This window comes from Elaeis guineensis, chromosome 5, assembly GCF_000442705.2.
Source record: "Elaeis guineensis isolate ETL-2024a chromosome 5, EG11, whole genome shotgun sequence".
NCBI lineage: Eukaryota > Viridiplantae > Streptophyta > Magnoliopsida > Arecales > Arecaceae > Elaeis > Elaeis guineensis.
This window is the reverse complement of record NC_025997.2, coordinates 38,867,705-38,887,523: the sequence shown is the minus strand read 5'-3', so window position 1 is coordinate 38,887,523 and position 19,819 is coordinate 38,867,705. Positions and strand designations below refer to the sequence as shown.

The window sequence follows — 19,819 nt, the reverse complement described above, 5'->3', positions numbered from 1 at the left end:
AGGAGTTGGATATCTTACTCTCTCAACCCTCCTATACTTTGGTGCGATAGCTTATTTGGCATATATCTCATTGCCCATCCTATATTCCATGCTCAGATAAAAGCATATTAAAATGATTTTCATTTCATCCAAGAGTGAGTTGCTCGTTATCAGCTCCATATGTGATTCATCTCCTCAAATGATCAACTCGCTAATATATTTATCAAGGAACTTGCCTCCCAATGAATTTAATAGTTGCATTCTAAGATTTCAGTGGTGCCCACCTTAGCTTGCAGGAATGTTGGCAATACCTTCTTCATCTTGGCCCCATATCAAAGATCCATGATTTGAAACATTTTGAATTTTGAATAGTATAAATTCAGGAGGGATCACAAGGATCTATTTATTATTTCTTTCTACATCTGAATTGTAATCCGTTGTATATTGTCAACTATAAATATACATGATTTAGATAGACAAAAATATCCACAATATTTTCTTTCCTGCATGTTGTTCTTCCCCACATATAAAAAAATTTATTATATTCCGTAAAAAAAAAATATGTGGAAAAAATTTGAGAAGACACTTTTCCCTCTGTTTTTCCCGGTGGGTGTCACAGTGTTCGAATAGAGTTAGGAGGGAAAATAAATAAAATAAATAATTGGCTCCAAATAATTAACCATTTTCTTAGAATATATTTGTTCTTTTATTACATAAATCTTTACTTAAATTGTCATGATCTCCCAATGCTTCACCCGGCTATCATTCTCATAATCTCAGTCATTCATAACGTAGCCATTTTTACCATTTATTCACATCCCGGCCACCATCATGGCAAATCGACGTGGTATACTTCGGTCATATCCGGGTAATACAGCCCCCAGTTTCGCTCAATTCCATCAGGCTTCAAGTCCTCATTAAACAGAGCAAAAAAGTAAGTCTCTATTGCCGTCCCGGGCCTCCTGGGTGTCCCGTTGCCGCTGGTCACATGCTTCACCGCGTTGTTATTGTACGTCATAGCATTATCCGCCGTCGTCCAATCAGGACCGCCGCCGGACGGCCACCCAGTCTCCGACACCACCACGCTAAGATCCGGATACCCCGCCTTCTCCAACGCTGCATATATGCCGTCAAGTGCCGCATCGAAAAGGTTGTAATAATTCAACGGACCATCGACGACCACCGCGTCGGATGCAGTGAAGAGAGCGTAGTCAAGCCTTACGTTCTCCGGGTCGCTGGCATACCCATAGTATGGGTATATATTGACGAGGAGTGGTGTGTTCTTCGACTTCAAGAATCCAGCAATCCCGGCCATGATAGCCGAGCATTCGTCATTGAATGCAGATTCCGATGGTGGGAACGAGACGCCGAGGATAACGTTGTGAACGACGGTGGAGACGGGGATGTGGAGATTGGCAGCAGCGAGGGCGGCATCGAGATTTTGCATGGCTGGGAGGACGAAACCAGCGAGGTCGCCGGGAATGACCTCGTTGCCAGCGGTGATGTAGCGGAAGCTAGTGCCGGCGTTGATGTAAGGAACTACATTGGCTTGGACCCAGGTGGCGGCGAAGGCCGGGTCGCTGGCGAGCCTCGGGAGGTCGTCGTTGAAGACGCCGACTACCGCGGAGATGCCAGAGTTCTGGAGGGCCGGAAGGATGGTAGGGTTGGGGTCGAAGAGGCGGACCAAGTTAATGTTCCGGGATTTTAGGAGATCCACCACTTGGGCCGGTGAGGGGAGGTTGTCGCCTAACGTGCCGTAGTTTATGCCAATGACCTGAGCTCCTGCATGCACCATTCACCAACCTTAAATACAAACTAACCTCGAATAATCTAAGCATCTAAGTATTGTTAACTATAGGTATCTCAGCCTTTATTATCTCGGCTGATATAATATAATATGTGTAACAATACGGAAAATATATGATGCCATATTACAACCGCAAGAATATATATTGCTTGAATAATGGTGACGAGTTGGTAGCAAACAAACCGGTAAGCATGGACCGTACTGTTTAATTGCCTAGCTAGTTAAACGTAACATGAAGTTCAGTAGAATACCGGCGTGAATACCGAAGCTTGAGATGAGGAGACTAAAAGAAGCAACGAAAAGGAATAGCACATTCTCCATGGAGACCAAGTTCGTCATTGGACACCAGGTACTGCCCATCAACAAATTAGAGACATTACACCAAGTCCTTCCCATCACTCTAGTCAATTTGAAGCATGGAACATAAATTCAACTAAGAGAAAGTTAAAAATATGAGCTAGTGTCAGATGAAACCTCTGCAATACCATAAAAATAGAGGAGAAAGTTGGGGCGGGGGGAGGGAAGAGAGGAGAGAAAAACTAGGCTTACCAAAGCCTTTGGAAACCAAATTTCCTTGGTGGTTAATTTGCTGAGAAGAGAAACCATGGCCCTGTTTTATAAGGTACCTAGGTATCGATACATGGTTAGTGTACCACAGACGGTAATAACAAATTTTGTCAATGTGTGAAATGTGTTGTTGCCAGAAGTTGAGCCCCCTTTTTGGCTCTGCTTCATTTCCCTTTATTATTTCCATTTTTTGCTGGATTATTTGAGGAATGATATCTGAATATCGCCTGCCTCCCTTCCTTCTTTGTTTTGGCCAGCCATGGAGAGGTTGGACGTGCCTCCGCATTGCCTAGTCAAGGAAGGAGATTGGGAGCCATATCCTTTTCTTCCTTCTTAGCCTTTGCCAGCAAATAAGGCATTATCCTATACTATGATCTACTCAGGACCCAAAAATTCCAATTATATAAATCTCATTTTCTTTTATTCTAAATATCTTTCCAAATTCATCATTATCCTTTCCAAATTCAAAATATACAAATCTCATTATCCTTTCTTCTCCTCTTATCTATTTTAACTCAATCATATCTAAACATCCATATGTAATGGTTCCTTTAGGTGGATTTTATTTGTAATGCCTTTAAGTATATATATATATATATATATATATATATATGCGTGCGTGCTCATATATGTATATATTAAAATCATTGTTTATAAATTTAAGAATAATCAATTACTTGGATGAAGTTATAATTTTTAATTAAAATTTAATTTTAAATTAGCTCTTTTTATTTATCATATTTTACCTAAAAAAAATAGATACTTGATTTAAACGGCAAAACTGATTCGATCTAGTCCCATCCTAAATCTGAACATTTCAGGTTGGATCTGTATCATACTTGTCCCCGATGCCTCTCAAATGATCCTTTGGGTATAAAATGCTTTCCACGAAGCCAACTTGAGCTAATTTGATTAACTAATTTGTTAGACCTGAGTCCAAAATAATGCCCTAAATATGAAATTAGATAGGGCTACAATTAAGCGTGCTCCAGTCTAACCCTAGCCATTTGCAGCTCTACATGGATCATTCCCATAGAGGATGTTATTTGCCCAATTTAGTCCTGAGTTGAAATAAAGCAACAGCTGCTATGGTATCCATTGTGAGCACAAAATAATTGATGTTAATGTAAGAAAATGCAAACCTATTGTTGATTAATTCAAAGATTATTTTTGTAGCTAGCATAAAGAATTTGATATATCGTCTTATTTAAATCAACAATAAATGTTTATATAGTTTCCCTTATTTCTGCCATATATGTTCACTGCTATAGTAGAAAGATAGCTTAGATAATGATTGTTGTGATTTTGATTATGATAACTACTACTGTATACCTAGATTATTCAGGGAAGTTATGAAAAAGAAGTGGATTCCTCGTGATACAGGGCAACGGGAGAGTTATCCTGTACTATTTTGCATTTTTGTGCTGTACCATCAATTCTACCTCACATAGTACCAGAACTTTTTTAAAAAATTTAGTAGCTCGATTTAGTCATCTCGTAGCACAGAACCCATCCAGAATTAAGTTGGGACTCCTTTATCATGTGTCTGGTGCTGCTAGCACGACAACACTGAAGTTTTATTGCAAGCTAGTTGACATGGCTCGAGATTTCTGAAACATTGCCAAACATTTTTTTTTTGAGTTCACTAACTTATTTCTAATGTGTAAGACAGTGCACCTGTCAAGATTTATCAAGGTTTTGAAATCAAGACAACTCTTTCTTCTGGGCCATCACAAACAAGTTTCTACATGGATAGTAGAGTTTTTGTTTGCATTACTGAAATCCACTTGCAGCCTGCATAAGCATAATTGTGAAACACATCTTCCTTTTTTCCCTTTTTTAATTTTATTTTTTTAGCTTTAATGGAAGAAAATAATTCTTTAAAGGGCCTAAATAGTGATTACAATAAGTCCAATAAAAGAGTATATAAGACACTATAGTATTATGTATACTACAAAATGGTGTGAATCCATCAAATACGAACTATATGTGGATCACTACCATGGTAAGATACCATTCTTCTTGATCTTAGGTTCTCATCCTTCAGTATCCAAGGGCTCGAAATGCTTGCCATCTATAAGATGGGTATTGCTAAGCGAACTGCACACATTACTTCCTTGCCACAATTCTGTACTATAACAACACCGTGATTGGGTTGATATATCTAAAATATCTATGATCCATCTATTTTATACTAATATAAAAATAATAGTTTTCAAATTAAGTAATATTTTTTTGCAATTCCATCTATCAATTTTCTATCAAGAATATCATTTGCAAATATGATAAATACATGTTGCTCCTCATCTTTTTCTCCTAAGATGGGCTGAAAAAGACAACATTCGATGGTTGGACCCAATTGGGCATATGCTGTTAATGTCCAAATTGGAAAGTATGTCTGATAATAGTTTCGCTGTCTTGACCTTCAAGAATTTTTGCTACTAAGGTCTACCTTCTTTGGGAAGGCAGCGGTAATTATGATGTTATGCTAAGAGCTATGAAGTTTACCAAAAATAATTGAAAGATAAAATAGAAACTCCTGATCATTGAGGTGAAGGGCCCTTCTCAGTATCATAGTTTAGCATTTATATCTCACTCTATTAGCTGTTAGATAGTTATTGATCTCTAGCATTGATATCTATTATTTTTTATTATTACCACTTCATTTATTTTCTCCAGACAATTATCATAGCCAATTTTAATGGTTGAAAGATAAAATAGAAACTCCTGATCATTGAGGTGAAGGGCCCTTCTCAGTATTATAGTTTAGCATTTATATCTCGCTCTATTAGCTGTTAGATAGTTATTGATCTCTAGCATTGATATCTATTATTTTTTGTTATTACCACTTCATTTATTTTCTCCCGACAATTATCATAGCCAATTTTAATGGTTTCTCTACTATCCACATTTGAGTCTTATAGTAACTATCATCATTTCTCATGTTTGCCTCTTGAGCATACTCCTGTATTAGGTCCACATCTTAGCTAGGTGAATATCATGGAATATGATCAGCCTTTAAACTAATAATTAGTCTCCCAAGTAGGCTTATGCCTATAATCGACCTATATTTAGGGGTGCCAAAATATTATCCAACCTGCCAACACGACCCATATTCGATCCATCATAAGTAGATTTAGATTTAGACTAAATAGGTTCAGGTTGTAAACAAATCGATCTGCTTTATTTGTTTAATATTTAAATTGGGTTCAAATTTTAGGAGTCTATCATGTTTAACTTGTTTAATATCCCAGTTAGATCAGGTTAGGTAGGTTAGGTAGTATACAATTTGAATGGGCCCATCTAGATGGGCTGATGGTTGAATCCCATCATGAATTCAGGATTAAAATCCCTCGGTTGTCCCACTCAGGATTGATGCTCATCCCAATAGTTGTGATTGGTGTTGCCTTTTTTTCTGATTCTTATGGTCCCACCCACCCAATACTTCATCTCAATTAGGATTTCTTCTCTTCCTTCCCTTCCTCTCCTCTTGCTCTTGCATTGATGTCATCCCTAAAACAATGTCGGGGGCCATTGAGCCCAACATAGGAGCAGGTAGTGGAGCAGGGGTGGAGGGCTGTGATGAAGGTTTGTGAGTGGCCACAGTTCATGGTCGAGCCCCATTGGAAGACCTTCATTTGGTGATTCATATTGAAAAATATGTCCCAAAACCAATTGTTAGACGATGGTGCTCATCTTATAAATTATATATAAATTTTTATTAATAAAAATTATTAGACATTTTTATTATAAATTGTCCATCTTTTAACTCCTATGTTGTAATGAAGTCCTTAGGACTATAATTAATCGACAAAGAAAGATTTGTCATTGAGTCCTTAAAAATATTCGCGACCAAATGATATGTTTTTACTAGGACGATAGCGATATCAAGTGTAGGTCGTTGTGTGAAATATGAGTTGGTTGTCTTCTTAACCAAGGAGTGTGGAGATACTATTATGGTATGCAGATGAAATGTAGGAGTACATTCACATCGAACGTGACTATGTGTCGAGTACTTTGCTGTCAAGAGTAGCTCGTAAAGGGTATGGGTATAAGTGTCCCTCCGACCTGAGACCACCATGATGACTTATAAGCAACTCACTATACTTTAGTATTAGACCATTTGAGTTTCTAACTCAGTGATGGAAGGTTACTGAGTGCAGTCAAGTACTTATCAAGTCGGTGTATGAGTTAAGATGGAATTGATCCCTTTGAATTAGTAGGAGATATGCATCAGTGTATTTCAATTTAGTAAAATCTTAGTCAGGATAATTCATGAGATATATTTGAAAGATTGAAATATAATGTGGTCGACTAAATTAGGGTTGACAGTTAAACCCTAGGTCATCTTGAGCATTTGGATCAAAGAAATAAATTATTAATCATATACCAGTAGGTTCTAGAAGGTCACTTTGCAATACTTCGATCTATCCGATCGTCGGGTCATCATTGTTAGATGGTTATGTCGATTGGTATAAAAAAATATTCCTATGCTACCGACTTAGGTTCGAACCTATGGGATCACACGCATTAGAAGATTTGGTCAGATCAGATGGCTGAAGAGTCCAATTGGATTGTAACTCTGGTGAAGAGTTCTACTGGGACTGAAACTCTATTATTTTTAAAAAATTTATTAGTAATTAGATTATTAATTGACTCAATTTGATTAAGTAAAGAGCTTTGAAATAAGTCTAATTGAATTAGATTCAATTCGACTCTGATTGGGTTTGATATGATCGAGCCCGATTACAAAAAAAATTTGATCCTGATTCGATCAGGATTTTGACTCGGCTATTTCCTAATTGGGTTAGAAATTTGATGAGATATTTAGATTTCTAATTAGATTAGGTTCATTTCTATTAGTGGGTTCAATCCAAATTTGATTTAGATTAGAATTAAATTAGAAATAAAGAGTCCAAGTCAAATTAGGACTCTATCCTTATCTCCTGCGTTACTCCTGAACCCATACTAATTTCTCCATGCCTAATTAGATTTGGTTGTGATTTTTGATATCATGATAAAGGGTCCAATAAGAGTGGGTGACAATAGCTGATGAGTCATAATATTATCTCTTGCCTAATTCGAATACAATCTGAATTAGAGATAAGAGGTAAACTAGGAAAGATATTTTTCGTATATGGAATATTGTTGGCACCATATTAATTTTTTTCTTATTTTTTTTGAGGAATATTTTGGCATGTGAGACTTCAAAATCCTTCTCCACCTCCTCATAAATTTTTTAAAATTTTTTGGGATGCCAAAAGGAGGTTTTGGTGTTGACTCTTAGTGCTCTTCTTTGAAAAATTCTAAATCCTAGTCTATAAAAAGGGGTCCTCTCCCTTGGACGTCCCATGATCAATCTCTTGCTGATTTTTATTTTCAGAGCCTCTCCTCCTCCTCCTCTATTCCTCCTCTTGATCCTTGCTTGCTTTGGAGTATCCAAGATACTTGAAGAAGGAGGAACAAATCAATTGTCGAAGTTGCTTGCAGACTAGCACCTCTAAATCCCTGATCTGTGCCTGTCTTCGTATGGATCTTCCTGTAGAGGTCAGACGACTCCGTGTGGCTGTGAGTGATTTGAAGAACACCTTCTCCAACTGTTGGATCAAAGAAGATCAAGATCAAATTTATTTGGTAACGATCTCTAACTTATTTTGATTCCTATGGTAGATCTAATAGTTAGATCTAGAATTTCAGCATCGATGAGATCGATGCGATTTTTATTTTTAGATCTAAAGTGTATATTTTTATATCAAAGATCATGATGTGGTAGTCTAAGATAGGATCTTATACATATGATTAAGATTAAATTATTTAATCTATTATTTTTACTGCATAAAATTTTAAAATTGTATGTACTGTACTACCGTATATTTTCTTCAACTGGTATTAGAGCCAAGGTTGTTTTGATGTGAATCAATATGACTTTAGATCTAATTTTTTTTATTTGATCTAATTATTTATGATTAGATTACATCTAAATTAATTTATTTTCAGATTTGATTATCATCTATTTAGATTAGATATTCTGAGTAGCAAAGTACTCAGATTGGGTAATCATCAGGCCGTTCGATCATAGAAGCAAGTAAAGTTTCATGATCCTCTCTTTTCATTCAATGGAATATTCTTCATGGCATGTAGGGATACCACTGTGAGGTCTCATGAAGAAGAAAATGAAAAGAAAAAAATTACTTTCTTACAAAATCTTAGATCTCGAAACCCCTAGGTGTTGTTGTATGTGATGCAAGTTACGAAGATGGTTAGTTATATCTAATCTTGATTAATCAAAATTATTTTAATTTAAAATCATAAAAATTTAGATTTGATCTAAAAAATTTTATGATTTGATGTAAAAAATTTATATAAAAAATTATTTTTAAAATATTAACCATATTAATGCAAAACTTAGTTAAGAATTAAGTGTTAAACTCAATAGATCTAGAATTATGATTTAGATCTAATGGCATTGCATAAAACATGGGACATGGGTTAGCTTAAATCAAGTCATTCTCTTTAATTAGATTATATCTAAGATTAGAATCAAAGATTTGATTGACCATGTAGAGAAATTGATTAAGTCTAACCAAACGTTGAATTAGATTAATCAGGATTTCTCTAATACAATAGTTATAGATAGTTAAGTCTATGTCTTTGATTAGACCACATGGACCTTGATTGTGGCTCAGTGGTTGAATCCAAATTATTAGGTTGGTCAAATCGAAACTAGTTAACCAATTGATGTCTAAGGTAAGTTTGGCATTTCGATCGATGATTTTTTAATTGGAAGCAACTTACCTGACCATTTCGATGGTGTTTAAGGCAAGCTTAGCAGACCCTTCCACCGATCTCACTTACCTGGCCAATTTGGTGAACTAAATTTTGATTAGATTGCTAAGTGATTCGAGTTAGCCCATGCCATTAAGATTGATCAGTATGACTGATCTAGGTGTCAGTTCAATCAGCATGATCTAACCTGATTCAGTGACTTGGTGAAGTCAGTGGGAGGATTGTGGTCTACTGATTGATTTTTTTTCTCTCTTCTTCTGTAAACTGACTAAATCTTCTAAATTATTAGGTCCCTAAAATGAGCTAGTTATGGTGATAACTAGATCATAGCCTCTCATTAAGGTGAATGGTAATGGGTCCATTATTTATGATTGACATTGCAGGCGCCATTCATCTGGTGTTCACTCTGAATAATAAAATTATCATTCATCATATGATGACTCTTTGAACTATCTGATGATGGTTGGGTTGATCGAGCCATTCTCAGACCTAATCATTCATTGGTTAGAATCACTGAGCAGATTCATGTTAATGGTTTGACCTAATCAAAACTTTCAGTGAAGGCCCATTGCCCACTGAAATAAAATCTAGAGCTAAATTAAATACTAAAAACCGTTTGAAGAAATAATTGATTGAAAACCTACCCATAGGTGCATATGGGTTGATCGAGCCATCTTGGAGCGTGTATGTAGTCTGTGTGGATTCTAGTACTCATTAAAGAATTAAAGTAATTCTTCGATTTGAAAGTAGAGGCTATCAATTCGTATAAAATAGTAGGAGAACCTTTAGACTAAAGTCCATGTCTTTAGGATCAACAAATTCATATACTAATTAGATTTTGTGTTTTTTTTTTGTGTACAGATATGACCTCAAACTTATTGCTCCCATCACTGTTGGACAGTGAAAAGCTTATCGGATCGAATTTTGATAATTGATATCAAAAATTAAAGATAGTCCTAGAGCACGAGAGGATCCTTTATGTGATATTGGATCAGGCACCTGAGAAGCCTGCTCCCAACATTCAAGGCACGATCTGAGATACTTATTTGAAGTGGCTCAACGATCGCACCACGGTTCATTGTATTATGCAGGCCTCTATGAATGATGAGTTCAGTCAGAAATTTGAAGAGGCTCAACTAGACGAAATACTTCAAGTGTTGAGGGATTTCTTTGATACTTCTAATAATATTGAGTGGCACAAGACTAGTTTCACCATTTTCAATATCCGAATGAGGGAGGATGCATCTGTTATCAATCATGTATTATACATGATCGAGCAGATTAAAAAATTGAGTAAACTTGGCTTTCCCTTGCATGAATAGTTGGAGAAGGATGCGATCATGAACTCCCTACCCAAGTCCTATCTGTCATTCCTCAGTCATTTCAGAATGACGAAATCTATAATCAACTATCACAGTTTGTTGGGATTACTACAGACTTTTGAGAAAGATTACCAGCACCACAAGGAGATGGTGAATCTAGTGAGAGAATTTTCTTCGAATAGTCATCATCCCTTTAAGAAAGAAAAAAAAGAAGAAGAATAAGAAGGTGCCTCATGCTGGGAGTTAGTCCTAGAAACCCAAATTAAAGACTGATCAAAGTCAGACAGAGTGCTTATTTTGCAAGAAGCAGGATCACTGGAAGAGGAACTATCCTCAGTATATCATTTTCCTTGATCCGAGCAGACCAAAAAAGAAAAAGCAATCAGTTGCTGGACAAGGTACTTATGTGATAGCACCTTGTAATTTCTCTCTTTTTGATACAAGGACTTGGGTATTGGATGCCGGTAGCCTTATTCATATTTGTAATTCATTGTAGGATCTTCAGGTCATTAAGAGATTTGGAGATGGTGAGAGATTTCTGAATGTTAAAGATGGAAGATCAGTTCCAGTTCTAGCCTTAGGAATCATCAAGCTTGTATTCGAGTTTCATTACATTATTTTTGATGAGTGTCATTACTGTCCTAATTTTCTTTTAAATATTATTTCTGTAGGCCTCTTGGCCAATTCTAATTATTAAATATTAATAAATTTTTTTTTTGTAATATCATTTTGAATGGTGTTATAATTTTGCGTGGATAGTTGAACAATGGTATCCATGTTGTATCTAGGCCTAATGTAATGTACATTTCAAATAAATGCCCTAGAATAGATGATGTCACGGATGCCTACCTTTGGCATTGTAGGCTAGGTCATTTCAACAAAAATAGGATGAACAGGTTAGCTCAAGAAAAAAATTTTGATAAAGATGATTATAAATCGTTACCTACCTATGAGTCTTGTTTGGTTGGAAAGATGACCAAGTCATCTTTTACTAGAAAAGGTGAACAAGCTAGTGATATGCTAGGTCTGATACATACTGATATATGTGGATCCATGAGCACATGTGCCAGAGGAGGGTATAGCTATTTCATTATATTCACAGATGATCTATCTAAGTATGGGTACATCTACTTGATAAAACATAAGTCTGAATCGTTTGAAATGTTCAAACGATTTCATGATGAAGTAGAGAGACAAACTGAAAAAAATATTAAAACTCTTCGGTCTGATCGAGGAGGTGAATACCTCTTTAGTAATTTTTTGACATATCTAGGAGAGAATAAGATTCTCTCCCAATGGATCTTTTCAAGGACACCACAGCATAATGATGTCTCAGAAAGGAGAAATCGAATTTTGTTGGACATAGTTCGGTCCATGATGGGGTTTGCAACTCTGTCGATCTTCTTTTGGAGATATGTACTTAAAACAACCTGTCTTATGCTCAGTAATGTTCTGAGCAAGTCTGTTAGTAAGATACCATATGAGATATGGTCAGGGCGTAGGCCGAACCTCTCTTATTTTAGGATTTGGGGATGTCCAGCTTATGTTAAATGATTACAAACTGATAAGCTCGGCTGTAGGTCTGATAAGCATAATTTTATAGGATACCCCAAAAAAATGAAGGGATATTACTTTTATTTGCCCGCTGAATAAAAAGTATTTGTCAGCAGTAAGGCATACTTTTTGAAAAAAAATTTTCTTAGTGAAAGAATAAGTGCCTCTAAATTCGAACTTGATGAAGTTCGACAGGTAGAAGAATTGACACTAATGATTAAATTTGAATCAAATTTGATGAGATCAAATCCGAAGCCCAACACACAAACATTCTAAAGGTGATCCGGTAGAGTACCGCATCAGTCAGACAGATACTTAGGTTTCTTGGTCCGGGACGGGATCCTGTTGAACTCGATAAAAACAATGAGAATCCAATTACCTATATGGATGTGATGCAAAGGTTTGACTCTGAAAAATGACTTGAAGTCATGAAATCTAAAATGGAGTCCATGAAGGTCAATATTGTATGGATATTGGTTGACCCACTTGAAGGGGTTAAACCCATAGGGTGTAAGTGGATCTTCAAGAGAAAGAGGGGCACAGACGGGAATGTGGAGACCTATAAAGCTCATTTGGTTGCCAAAGATTATTGTCAGCATTATGGTATTGACTATGATGAGACATTTTCTCCTGTGGTAATGCTCAAATCTATTTGGATCGTGCTTGCGATACCAGTATACCTGGACTATGAAGTCTGACAGATGGATGTGAAGATAGCTTTCCTAAATAGAGAGTTGGATGAAGAGGTATATATGAGACAACTTGAAAAATTTACATCCACAGATGAGTCTAAGGTGTGCAAGCTTCAGAGATCCATTTATGGATTGAAGCAAGCATCTCGGAGTTGGAACATACGTTTTAATAAGGTGATCAGAACGTATGGTTTCATTAGGAATGGAGAGAAACCCTGCATATATAAGTAGGCAAATGGTTCAATAATTATATTTCTTGTGTTGTATGTAGATGACATTCTCTTAATCAGAAATGATGTCCTTGCATTACAGAGAATAAAAGTGTGGCTGTCGTCATAATTCTCCATGAAAGATCTGGGAGAAGCAGCCTACATCCTAGGGATGAAGATCTATAGAGATAGATCTAAGAGGCTGCTTATGCTCTCACAATGTACATACACAGATACCATGCTGAAATGATTAAGTATGGAGAATTTTAAGAAAGGCTATCTTCTGATAGGCCAAAAAATTTCTCTTTCGAAAGGAGATTGTCCAACAAGTCCTCAAGAGAGAGCGTATGAGTAGATTTCTATATGCTTGGATAATGGATTCTATTATGAATGCCTTGATATGTATAAGATCAGATATGGCATACTCACTAGGGATAGTGAGCAGATACCAGTCTGATCTAGGAGAAAACTACTGGAAGGTCGTAAAGATCATTCTTAAGTATTTGAGAAATATTAAGGACCAGTGGCTTGTGTATGGTGAAACTGACTTGAAACTTGTGGGGTTCACCGACTTTAGCTCTCAGTCAGATCATGATGATAGCAAGAGTGTGTCAGATTATATTTTTACCTGAATGATGGAGCGATCTGCTGGAAAAGTTTCAAACAGCACACTATGGCAGACTCTATTTGCGAAGTGGAGTATATCGCGGCATCCGATGCTGCAAAGAAAGTTATATGATTGTGAAAGTTCATCGGTGAGCTCAAAGTGGCACCATCCATTGATGGTCTTGTCATGTTATACTACCATAATACTAGAGCCATTACTCAAGTTAAGGAGCCAAGATCACATCAGCGCATCAAACATATTCTGCGTTGCTATCACCTTATCTGGAAGATTGTAGATTGAGGTGATGTCGACCTTCAGAAGATCAACAGGAAAGAGAACCTGACCGACCCATTTACTAAAGTTCTCAAAATTTAAGAATTCGATGACCACAAGTCGATGATGGATATTCGATATTGTACCGATTGGGTTTAATCCAAATGAGAGTTGTTGAAAAATATGTCCCAAAGCTAATCGTTAGACGATTATACTCATCTTGTAAATTATATATGAATTATTATTAATAATAATTATTTAGCATTTTCATTATAAATTGTCCATGTTTGAACTCCTGTATTGTAATGAAGTCCTTAGGACTATAATTAATCGATAAAGGAGGATTTGTCGTTAAGTCTTTAAAAATATTCATGATCAAATGATATGCTATTGCTAGGACGATGTGATATCAAGTATAGATCGTTGTGTACCATATGAGTTAATTATCCTCTTGATCAAAGAGTGTAGAGATACTGTTATGGCATGCAGATGGAATATAAGAATACATTTACATCAAATATGATCATGTGCTGAGTACTCTGCTGTCAAGAGTAGCTCATAAAGGGTATGGGTATAAGTGTCCCTCTGACCTAAGACCACCATGGTAACTTATAAGTAACTTACTGTACTTTAGTATTAGACCATCTGAGTTTTTAACTCAGTGATAAAAGGTTACTGGGTGCAGTTAAGTACTTATCAAGTCGGTGTGTGAGTCAAGATGGAATTGATCCCTCTGAATTATTTGGAGATATGCATCAGTATATTTTAATTTAGTAAAATCTTGATCAGGATAATTCATGAGATGAATTTTAAAGGTTGAAATATAATATGATAGACTAAATTAGGATTGATAGTTAAATCCTAGGTCACCTTGAGCATTTGAGTCAAAGAGATAAGTTATATGGTAACCATATGCCAGTAGGTTCTAGAAAGTTGCTTTGCAATACTTCGACCTATCCAGTCGTTGGGTCATCACTGCTAGATAGTTTCATCGATTGGTATAGAAAATTATTCTTATGCTACTGATTTAGGTTCAAACTTATGGGATCATACGTATTAGAAGATTTGATCAGATCTGATGGTTGGAGAGTCTAATTGGATTGTGACTCTGATGAAGAGTCCTACTCGGACTCGGACTCTAGGAAAGAGTCCCATTGAAACTGGGACTCTACTATTTTTAAAAAAATTATTAGTAATTAGATTACTAATTGATTCAATTTGATTAAGTAAAAAACTTTGGAACAAGTCTAATTGAATTAGATTCAGTTCGACTCTGATTGGGTTTGATATGATCGAGTTCGATTATAAAGAAAATTTGATCCTGATTCGATCAGGATTTTGACTTGACTAATTCTTAATTAGATTAAAAATTGATAAGATATTTAAATTTTTAATTAGATTAGATTTATTTTTATTAGTGGGTTCAATTCAAATTTGATTTGGATTAGAATTGGATTAGAAATGAAGAGTCAAAGTCAAACTAAGACTCTATCCTTATCTCCTTTGCCACTCCTGAACCCATGCCAATTTCTCCATGCCAAATTGGATTTGGTTGTGATTTTTGATGTCAAGATAAAGGATCCAATAAGAATAGGCAGCAATAGCTGATGAGTCATAATATTATCTCTTGCCTAATTCGAATGCGATCCGAATTAGAGATAAAAGGTAAACTAGGAAAGAAATTTTTCGTATATAGAATATTTTTGGCACCATATTAGTTTTTTTCTTATTTTTTTTGAAGAAATTTTTGATGTGTGAGAATCCAGAATCTTTCTCCACATCCTAATAATTTTTCTAAAATTTTTTTGGGATGCCAAAAGGAGGTTTGGGCATTGACTCTTGGTGCTCTTCCTTGCAAAACCCTAAATCCTAGTCTATATAAAGGGGTCCTCTCTTTTGGACATCCCATGATCAATCCCTTACTGATTTTTGTTTCCAAAGCTTCTTCTCCTCCTCCTTTATTCCTTCTCTTGATTCTCTCTTGCTTTAGAGTATCCAAGGCACTTGAAGAAGGAGGAACAAATCAGCTGTCAAAATTGCTTGTAGGCTAGCACCTCTAAGTCCCTGATCTGCATCTGTCTTTGCGTGGATCTTCCTGTAAAGGTCAGACGACTCTGTGTGGCTGTGAGTGATTTGAAGAACACCTTCTCTAACCATTGGATCAAAGGAGATCAAGCTCAAATTTGTTTGGTAACGATCTCTAACTTGTTTTGATTTCTATGGTAGATCTAATAGTTAGATCTAGAATTTCAGCATCAATGAGATGATGCGATTTTTATTTTCAGATCTAAAGTGCATATTTTCATATCACAGATTATGATGTGATAGTCTAAGATAAGATCTTATATATATGATTAAGATTAAATCATTTAATCTATTATTTCTACTGTATAAAATTTTAAAATTGCATGTACTGTACTACTGCATATTTTCTTTAGTTCAACCAATGGAAGACTAGCCATGCTAGTGGCACCGCTTTCAAGGCTTTTGAGGAGGTATGTGGGCATGCATTAAAAAATAGAAGTTGGGATTAGTGGTATGAGGGCTAGGGTTGGATCTGTCAGTGGATGGGAGGGAGAGGACATCCTTGGCTAGCTCGCCGCCAGTGCTCGTGTGGATGAAGGGCTTCTTAGGGAAGATGATACAGGTCTTGTTGTTGCATCATGGCTCAGGGGCAGAGAAGCAATTATTGTTGCCATTGGCCATGGTGAGGGAGCATGGGACCTAGTTGCATCAGATAACATGGAGGGTCATGGCCATGCCCATTCATCGCTCATGGCAATGGAAGCCTCGGATCTCTCTAATCTCCCAGTCAATGGCCCTTCTCTTCTCTAAATGGCTACTTCTTCTTCTTCTTATAGGATTCTTGTTTCTCCTAGGGCTTCAATAATGACAAAGGAATTTCATACCAAAGAAGTGGCAATTCATGGAGTTGCGATCGAGATCTTGCAAGGGCTTCAGTAATGAAGATGAGGAATGTGGTAGAAAGTAGATCTCCTCCATGAATAAAGGTCGCCGTCAAGATCTAGCCTCACCCTCTCCATTGTCTTCGATCTTAGCCTCACCCTCTTCAGCTCTTTATTGTCGATATGAGCTTCACCCTCTCAGTCATTGTCGATCTTGACCTAACTATCTCCATCATCATTGATCTTGACTTAATCCTCTCCATCATTGTCGATCTTCGTATCACCCTCTCTATCATTGATCTCAACATCACTCTCTCCATTGCCCTCAACCTCGATTAGCACTGCAAATGAGTTGGGTTGATTGATGATCCGATCAGACTTGATCTGTGTAGACCCGATCTGAATCATTTTAAAGGACTCATGGAGCTGGATTGGTTCTAAAATTAGATCAATTCTATGTTTTGAGTCAGATCTGGGTTTACTGAATTTTGATCCGATTCGATCCAATCCATGGAGATTTTTGGATTGATTTGGGTCTTAAGATAATGATCCAACCCAAACCCAGTATAGAACCCTAGCATTGATTCGAACCCAAATCCATCTTGAGTCTTTCTCTCTTAGCCTCTTACAATCACTCTCTTAGAAAAAAATATCGCTCTTAGAATCGCTCTCTCTCCATCTCCTAGGCTTCTTCTTATTCCTGATTGATCTCCCCTCTCCTTAGTGAAATGGTGACGACTTTGGTGACTGACAAGATGGCGACTTTAGCATGTAGCACATGCTCAGTACTTCATCTCAAAATATGTCCTTCTTTAAAACAGCGAAATTCTAGATCTTATGTCTTTGTTGATTTTTTCTCCTTCATCTTTTCTTGTTCTCCTTCATCCTCCTCGCTATGTCCTCACTTCACCAACACGTCCTTTGCCACTCTATTCATCCTCCTCCACCTCCACCTATGGCTACTCCCTGCACCTCCTCCTTTCCTCCTATTCGTGGAAAAAAACCCCATCCCTCCTCCTTCCCAAACTTCTCTAAGGTAAAGATGTATCCCAAGATCATCTTCTCGTCTTGATACATGTACATCTTTCTCTTCTTTTCTATTTGATCACCATTTTTCTTTTCTTTAATGCTAGATTTTTTAGGTCCAAAACATCTAGTCTCAGAAAGATTTTTTTCTAGTCTAACCATAATTTATTTTTTTTCTATTTTTCAGATATAAAAAATTTTCTAGAATTTTTTCTTCTAATTTTTTCTGGTCGAACCATGATAAGATCTAAAAATTATTCTTTCATACTGATTTTTCTCACATAGATCAAATTTTTTTTGGTCTAACCATAATTAGAACTATTTTTTCTTCCAATTTTTAGACCAATTTTTAGATTTGAAAAATTTTATATATTTTTTCTCCTATTTTTTCAAGTCTAACTATAATTAGATTTGAAAAGAATGTTCTTTCATGCTGATTTTTCTTACAAAGATTAGATTAGATTACATTAGAATATAACTATAGTTTGACATGGCCACCATATGATTAAGTCACAAATATGTTGAGTCAATTCAATTTAAGCATAAATATCTTAAACAAATGATCTCCAACTCGAACTTTGATTTCATCTAGAATATTATTATATTGTCCTGTATAGTTTAATGAAATAACCATCGTATCTATTATGATTTAAAGGGAAAGAGAAGCTATAATCTCTTCTATTGCATATCTTTTTTCCTATTCAAAGTTACCTGCTTCACAAGTGATATTTTAAAGTAATGGACAGGGTGCACATGGAAAAGAGCAATCTAGAAAAAGCTGTTGAAATATAAGTTGGAAGTGGAAAATAATAGTTTAACAATTACATGACATGTTGTTTTACCCTATAAGCTAAAGGCACCTAAGGATATTATAGAAGTATGCCTTGTTAAAAGTTCTGCTCTATTTTTTTTGGCTTCATTGTTTTGGTGCTAGCTAGTTTAGTTGATAAAGTTGCTCTAACTTGCTTTTTCATATAATTGATGGATTTTAATTCAACATATGTCTCTAAAAAATAGCTTTTTTATTTGATATTCAAAATCAAAATCTGTTTGGGAAAACATAGCCTCCTATAATGGTGTAAAAGCTATCTATTTGGAGATTTTATTCATCTTAGGTGATTGAAATTTAAGGGAAAGAGAAAACTATCTCTTACCAAAAAGGGGGATAGTGGGAAAAAAATTCATGTATCAATGAGTTAAGGAATGAATGGGTGAGCTACATATTCAGAGAATGGAACTAGTGTTAAATAGAAAAGATCTAATGTTCGAACAAATTTATTCAATAAGGGCATTGCTATTAGATATCTACTTTAATTCTTTAATGTTGTTTGGATTTTGAATTTCCAAATTTATGGTTACGATGCTAGTATCTTTTTAATAATTTATGCTTTTTTTATTAATTTCTTATTTTTAACAAATTATAATTCTTTAATACTTAAAACTCTTTAATTTGATATCTTTTCTTTAATGTCCAAAATTTTTTATCCTTGACCATCTTTCATACTGATTTGTTATGTTGTTTGATCATCATCTATTATACAAAGATTGTCATCTTCCTTGTCATTTATGTAATATGTGATGCCTATAGCATGTGTCCATATTCTTATTTTTGGATTTTTGGTTTGCGATGGAAGTTGCTGCTTCTCTTATTTTAATTTGATGCTGCAAGATATTCGAGAAGAACAATGGATAATATTATTTTATCTTTTTATCATATTCCAATGGATATTATTTTTATTTATTTCTATATAAAATAGGTTAATATATATGATGGATAGGAATGAAAACACTGTTAAAATTTCAAGTGCACTAGGTTGTAGTAGTTCTCAACTTACACAGCCCTTTAATATAGATAGCTCCAAAGTGAGTAGAAAAAGAAGGTTAGAGATATAAAATTATTATTTTGAGATAGAAAATCAAAAAGTCAAAGCTAAATTCAATTATTATTATTTTATATTTTCAGTCGATCCTAAAAATAGAACAAGTCATCTTCACAAATGTACAAAGAATTACAAGTCAAAAAAAAATCTTGATAGGAGGCAAAAATAGTTAATACATAATTTAACATCAATAGATGGTATTGCATTGAAT

The 19,819-nt window shown here is 35.6% G+C and overlaps 1 protein-coding gene across 2 annotated transcripts; it reads right to left on the bottom strand.

Moving 5' to 3' along the window:
- Positions 1-551: 551 nt before the first annotated feature.
- On the bottom strand, positions 552-2,389 carry LOC105045374 (putative glucan endo-1,3-beta-glucosidase GVI). 2 transcript variants are annotated; one of them, XM_029264650.2, is made up of 3 exons: positions 2,336-2,389; positions 2,038-2,138; positions 552-1,761 (listed from the first exon to the last, which is right to left on the bottom strand). In XM_029264650.2, the coding sequence occupies exons 2-3, from the start codon at positions 2,123-2,125 to the stop codon at positions 809-811; spliced, it is 1,041 nt and encodes a 346-aa protein (XP_029120483.1). In that variant the 5' UTR covers positions 2,126-2,138; positions 2,336-2,389; the 3' UTR covers positions 552-808. The 2 variants fall into 2 exon arrangements, with proteins under 2 accessions (XP_029120483.1, XP_010921935.3); XM_010923633.3 differs by lacking the exon at positions 2,336-2,389 and having other exon boundaries at positions 2,038-2,189.
- Between the last annotated feature and the right edge of the window lie 17,430 nt (positions 2,390-19,819).

Excerpts from the sequence above, each read along its gene's own strand:
- LOC105045374 (XM_010923633.3), bottom strand. The coding sequence starts at position 2,182 with ATGGGAAGGACTTGGTGTAATGTCTCTAATTTGTTGATGGGCAGTACC. Across the intron at positions 1,762-2,037 it reads AAGCTTCGGTATTCACGCCG|GAGCTCAGGTCATTGGCATA; the intron begins GTATTCTACTGA and ends TGGTGCATGCAG.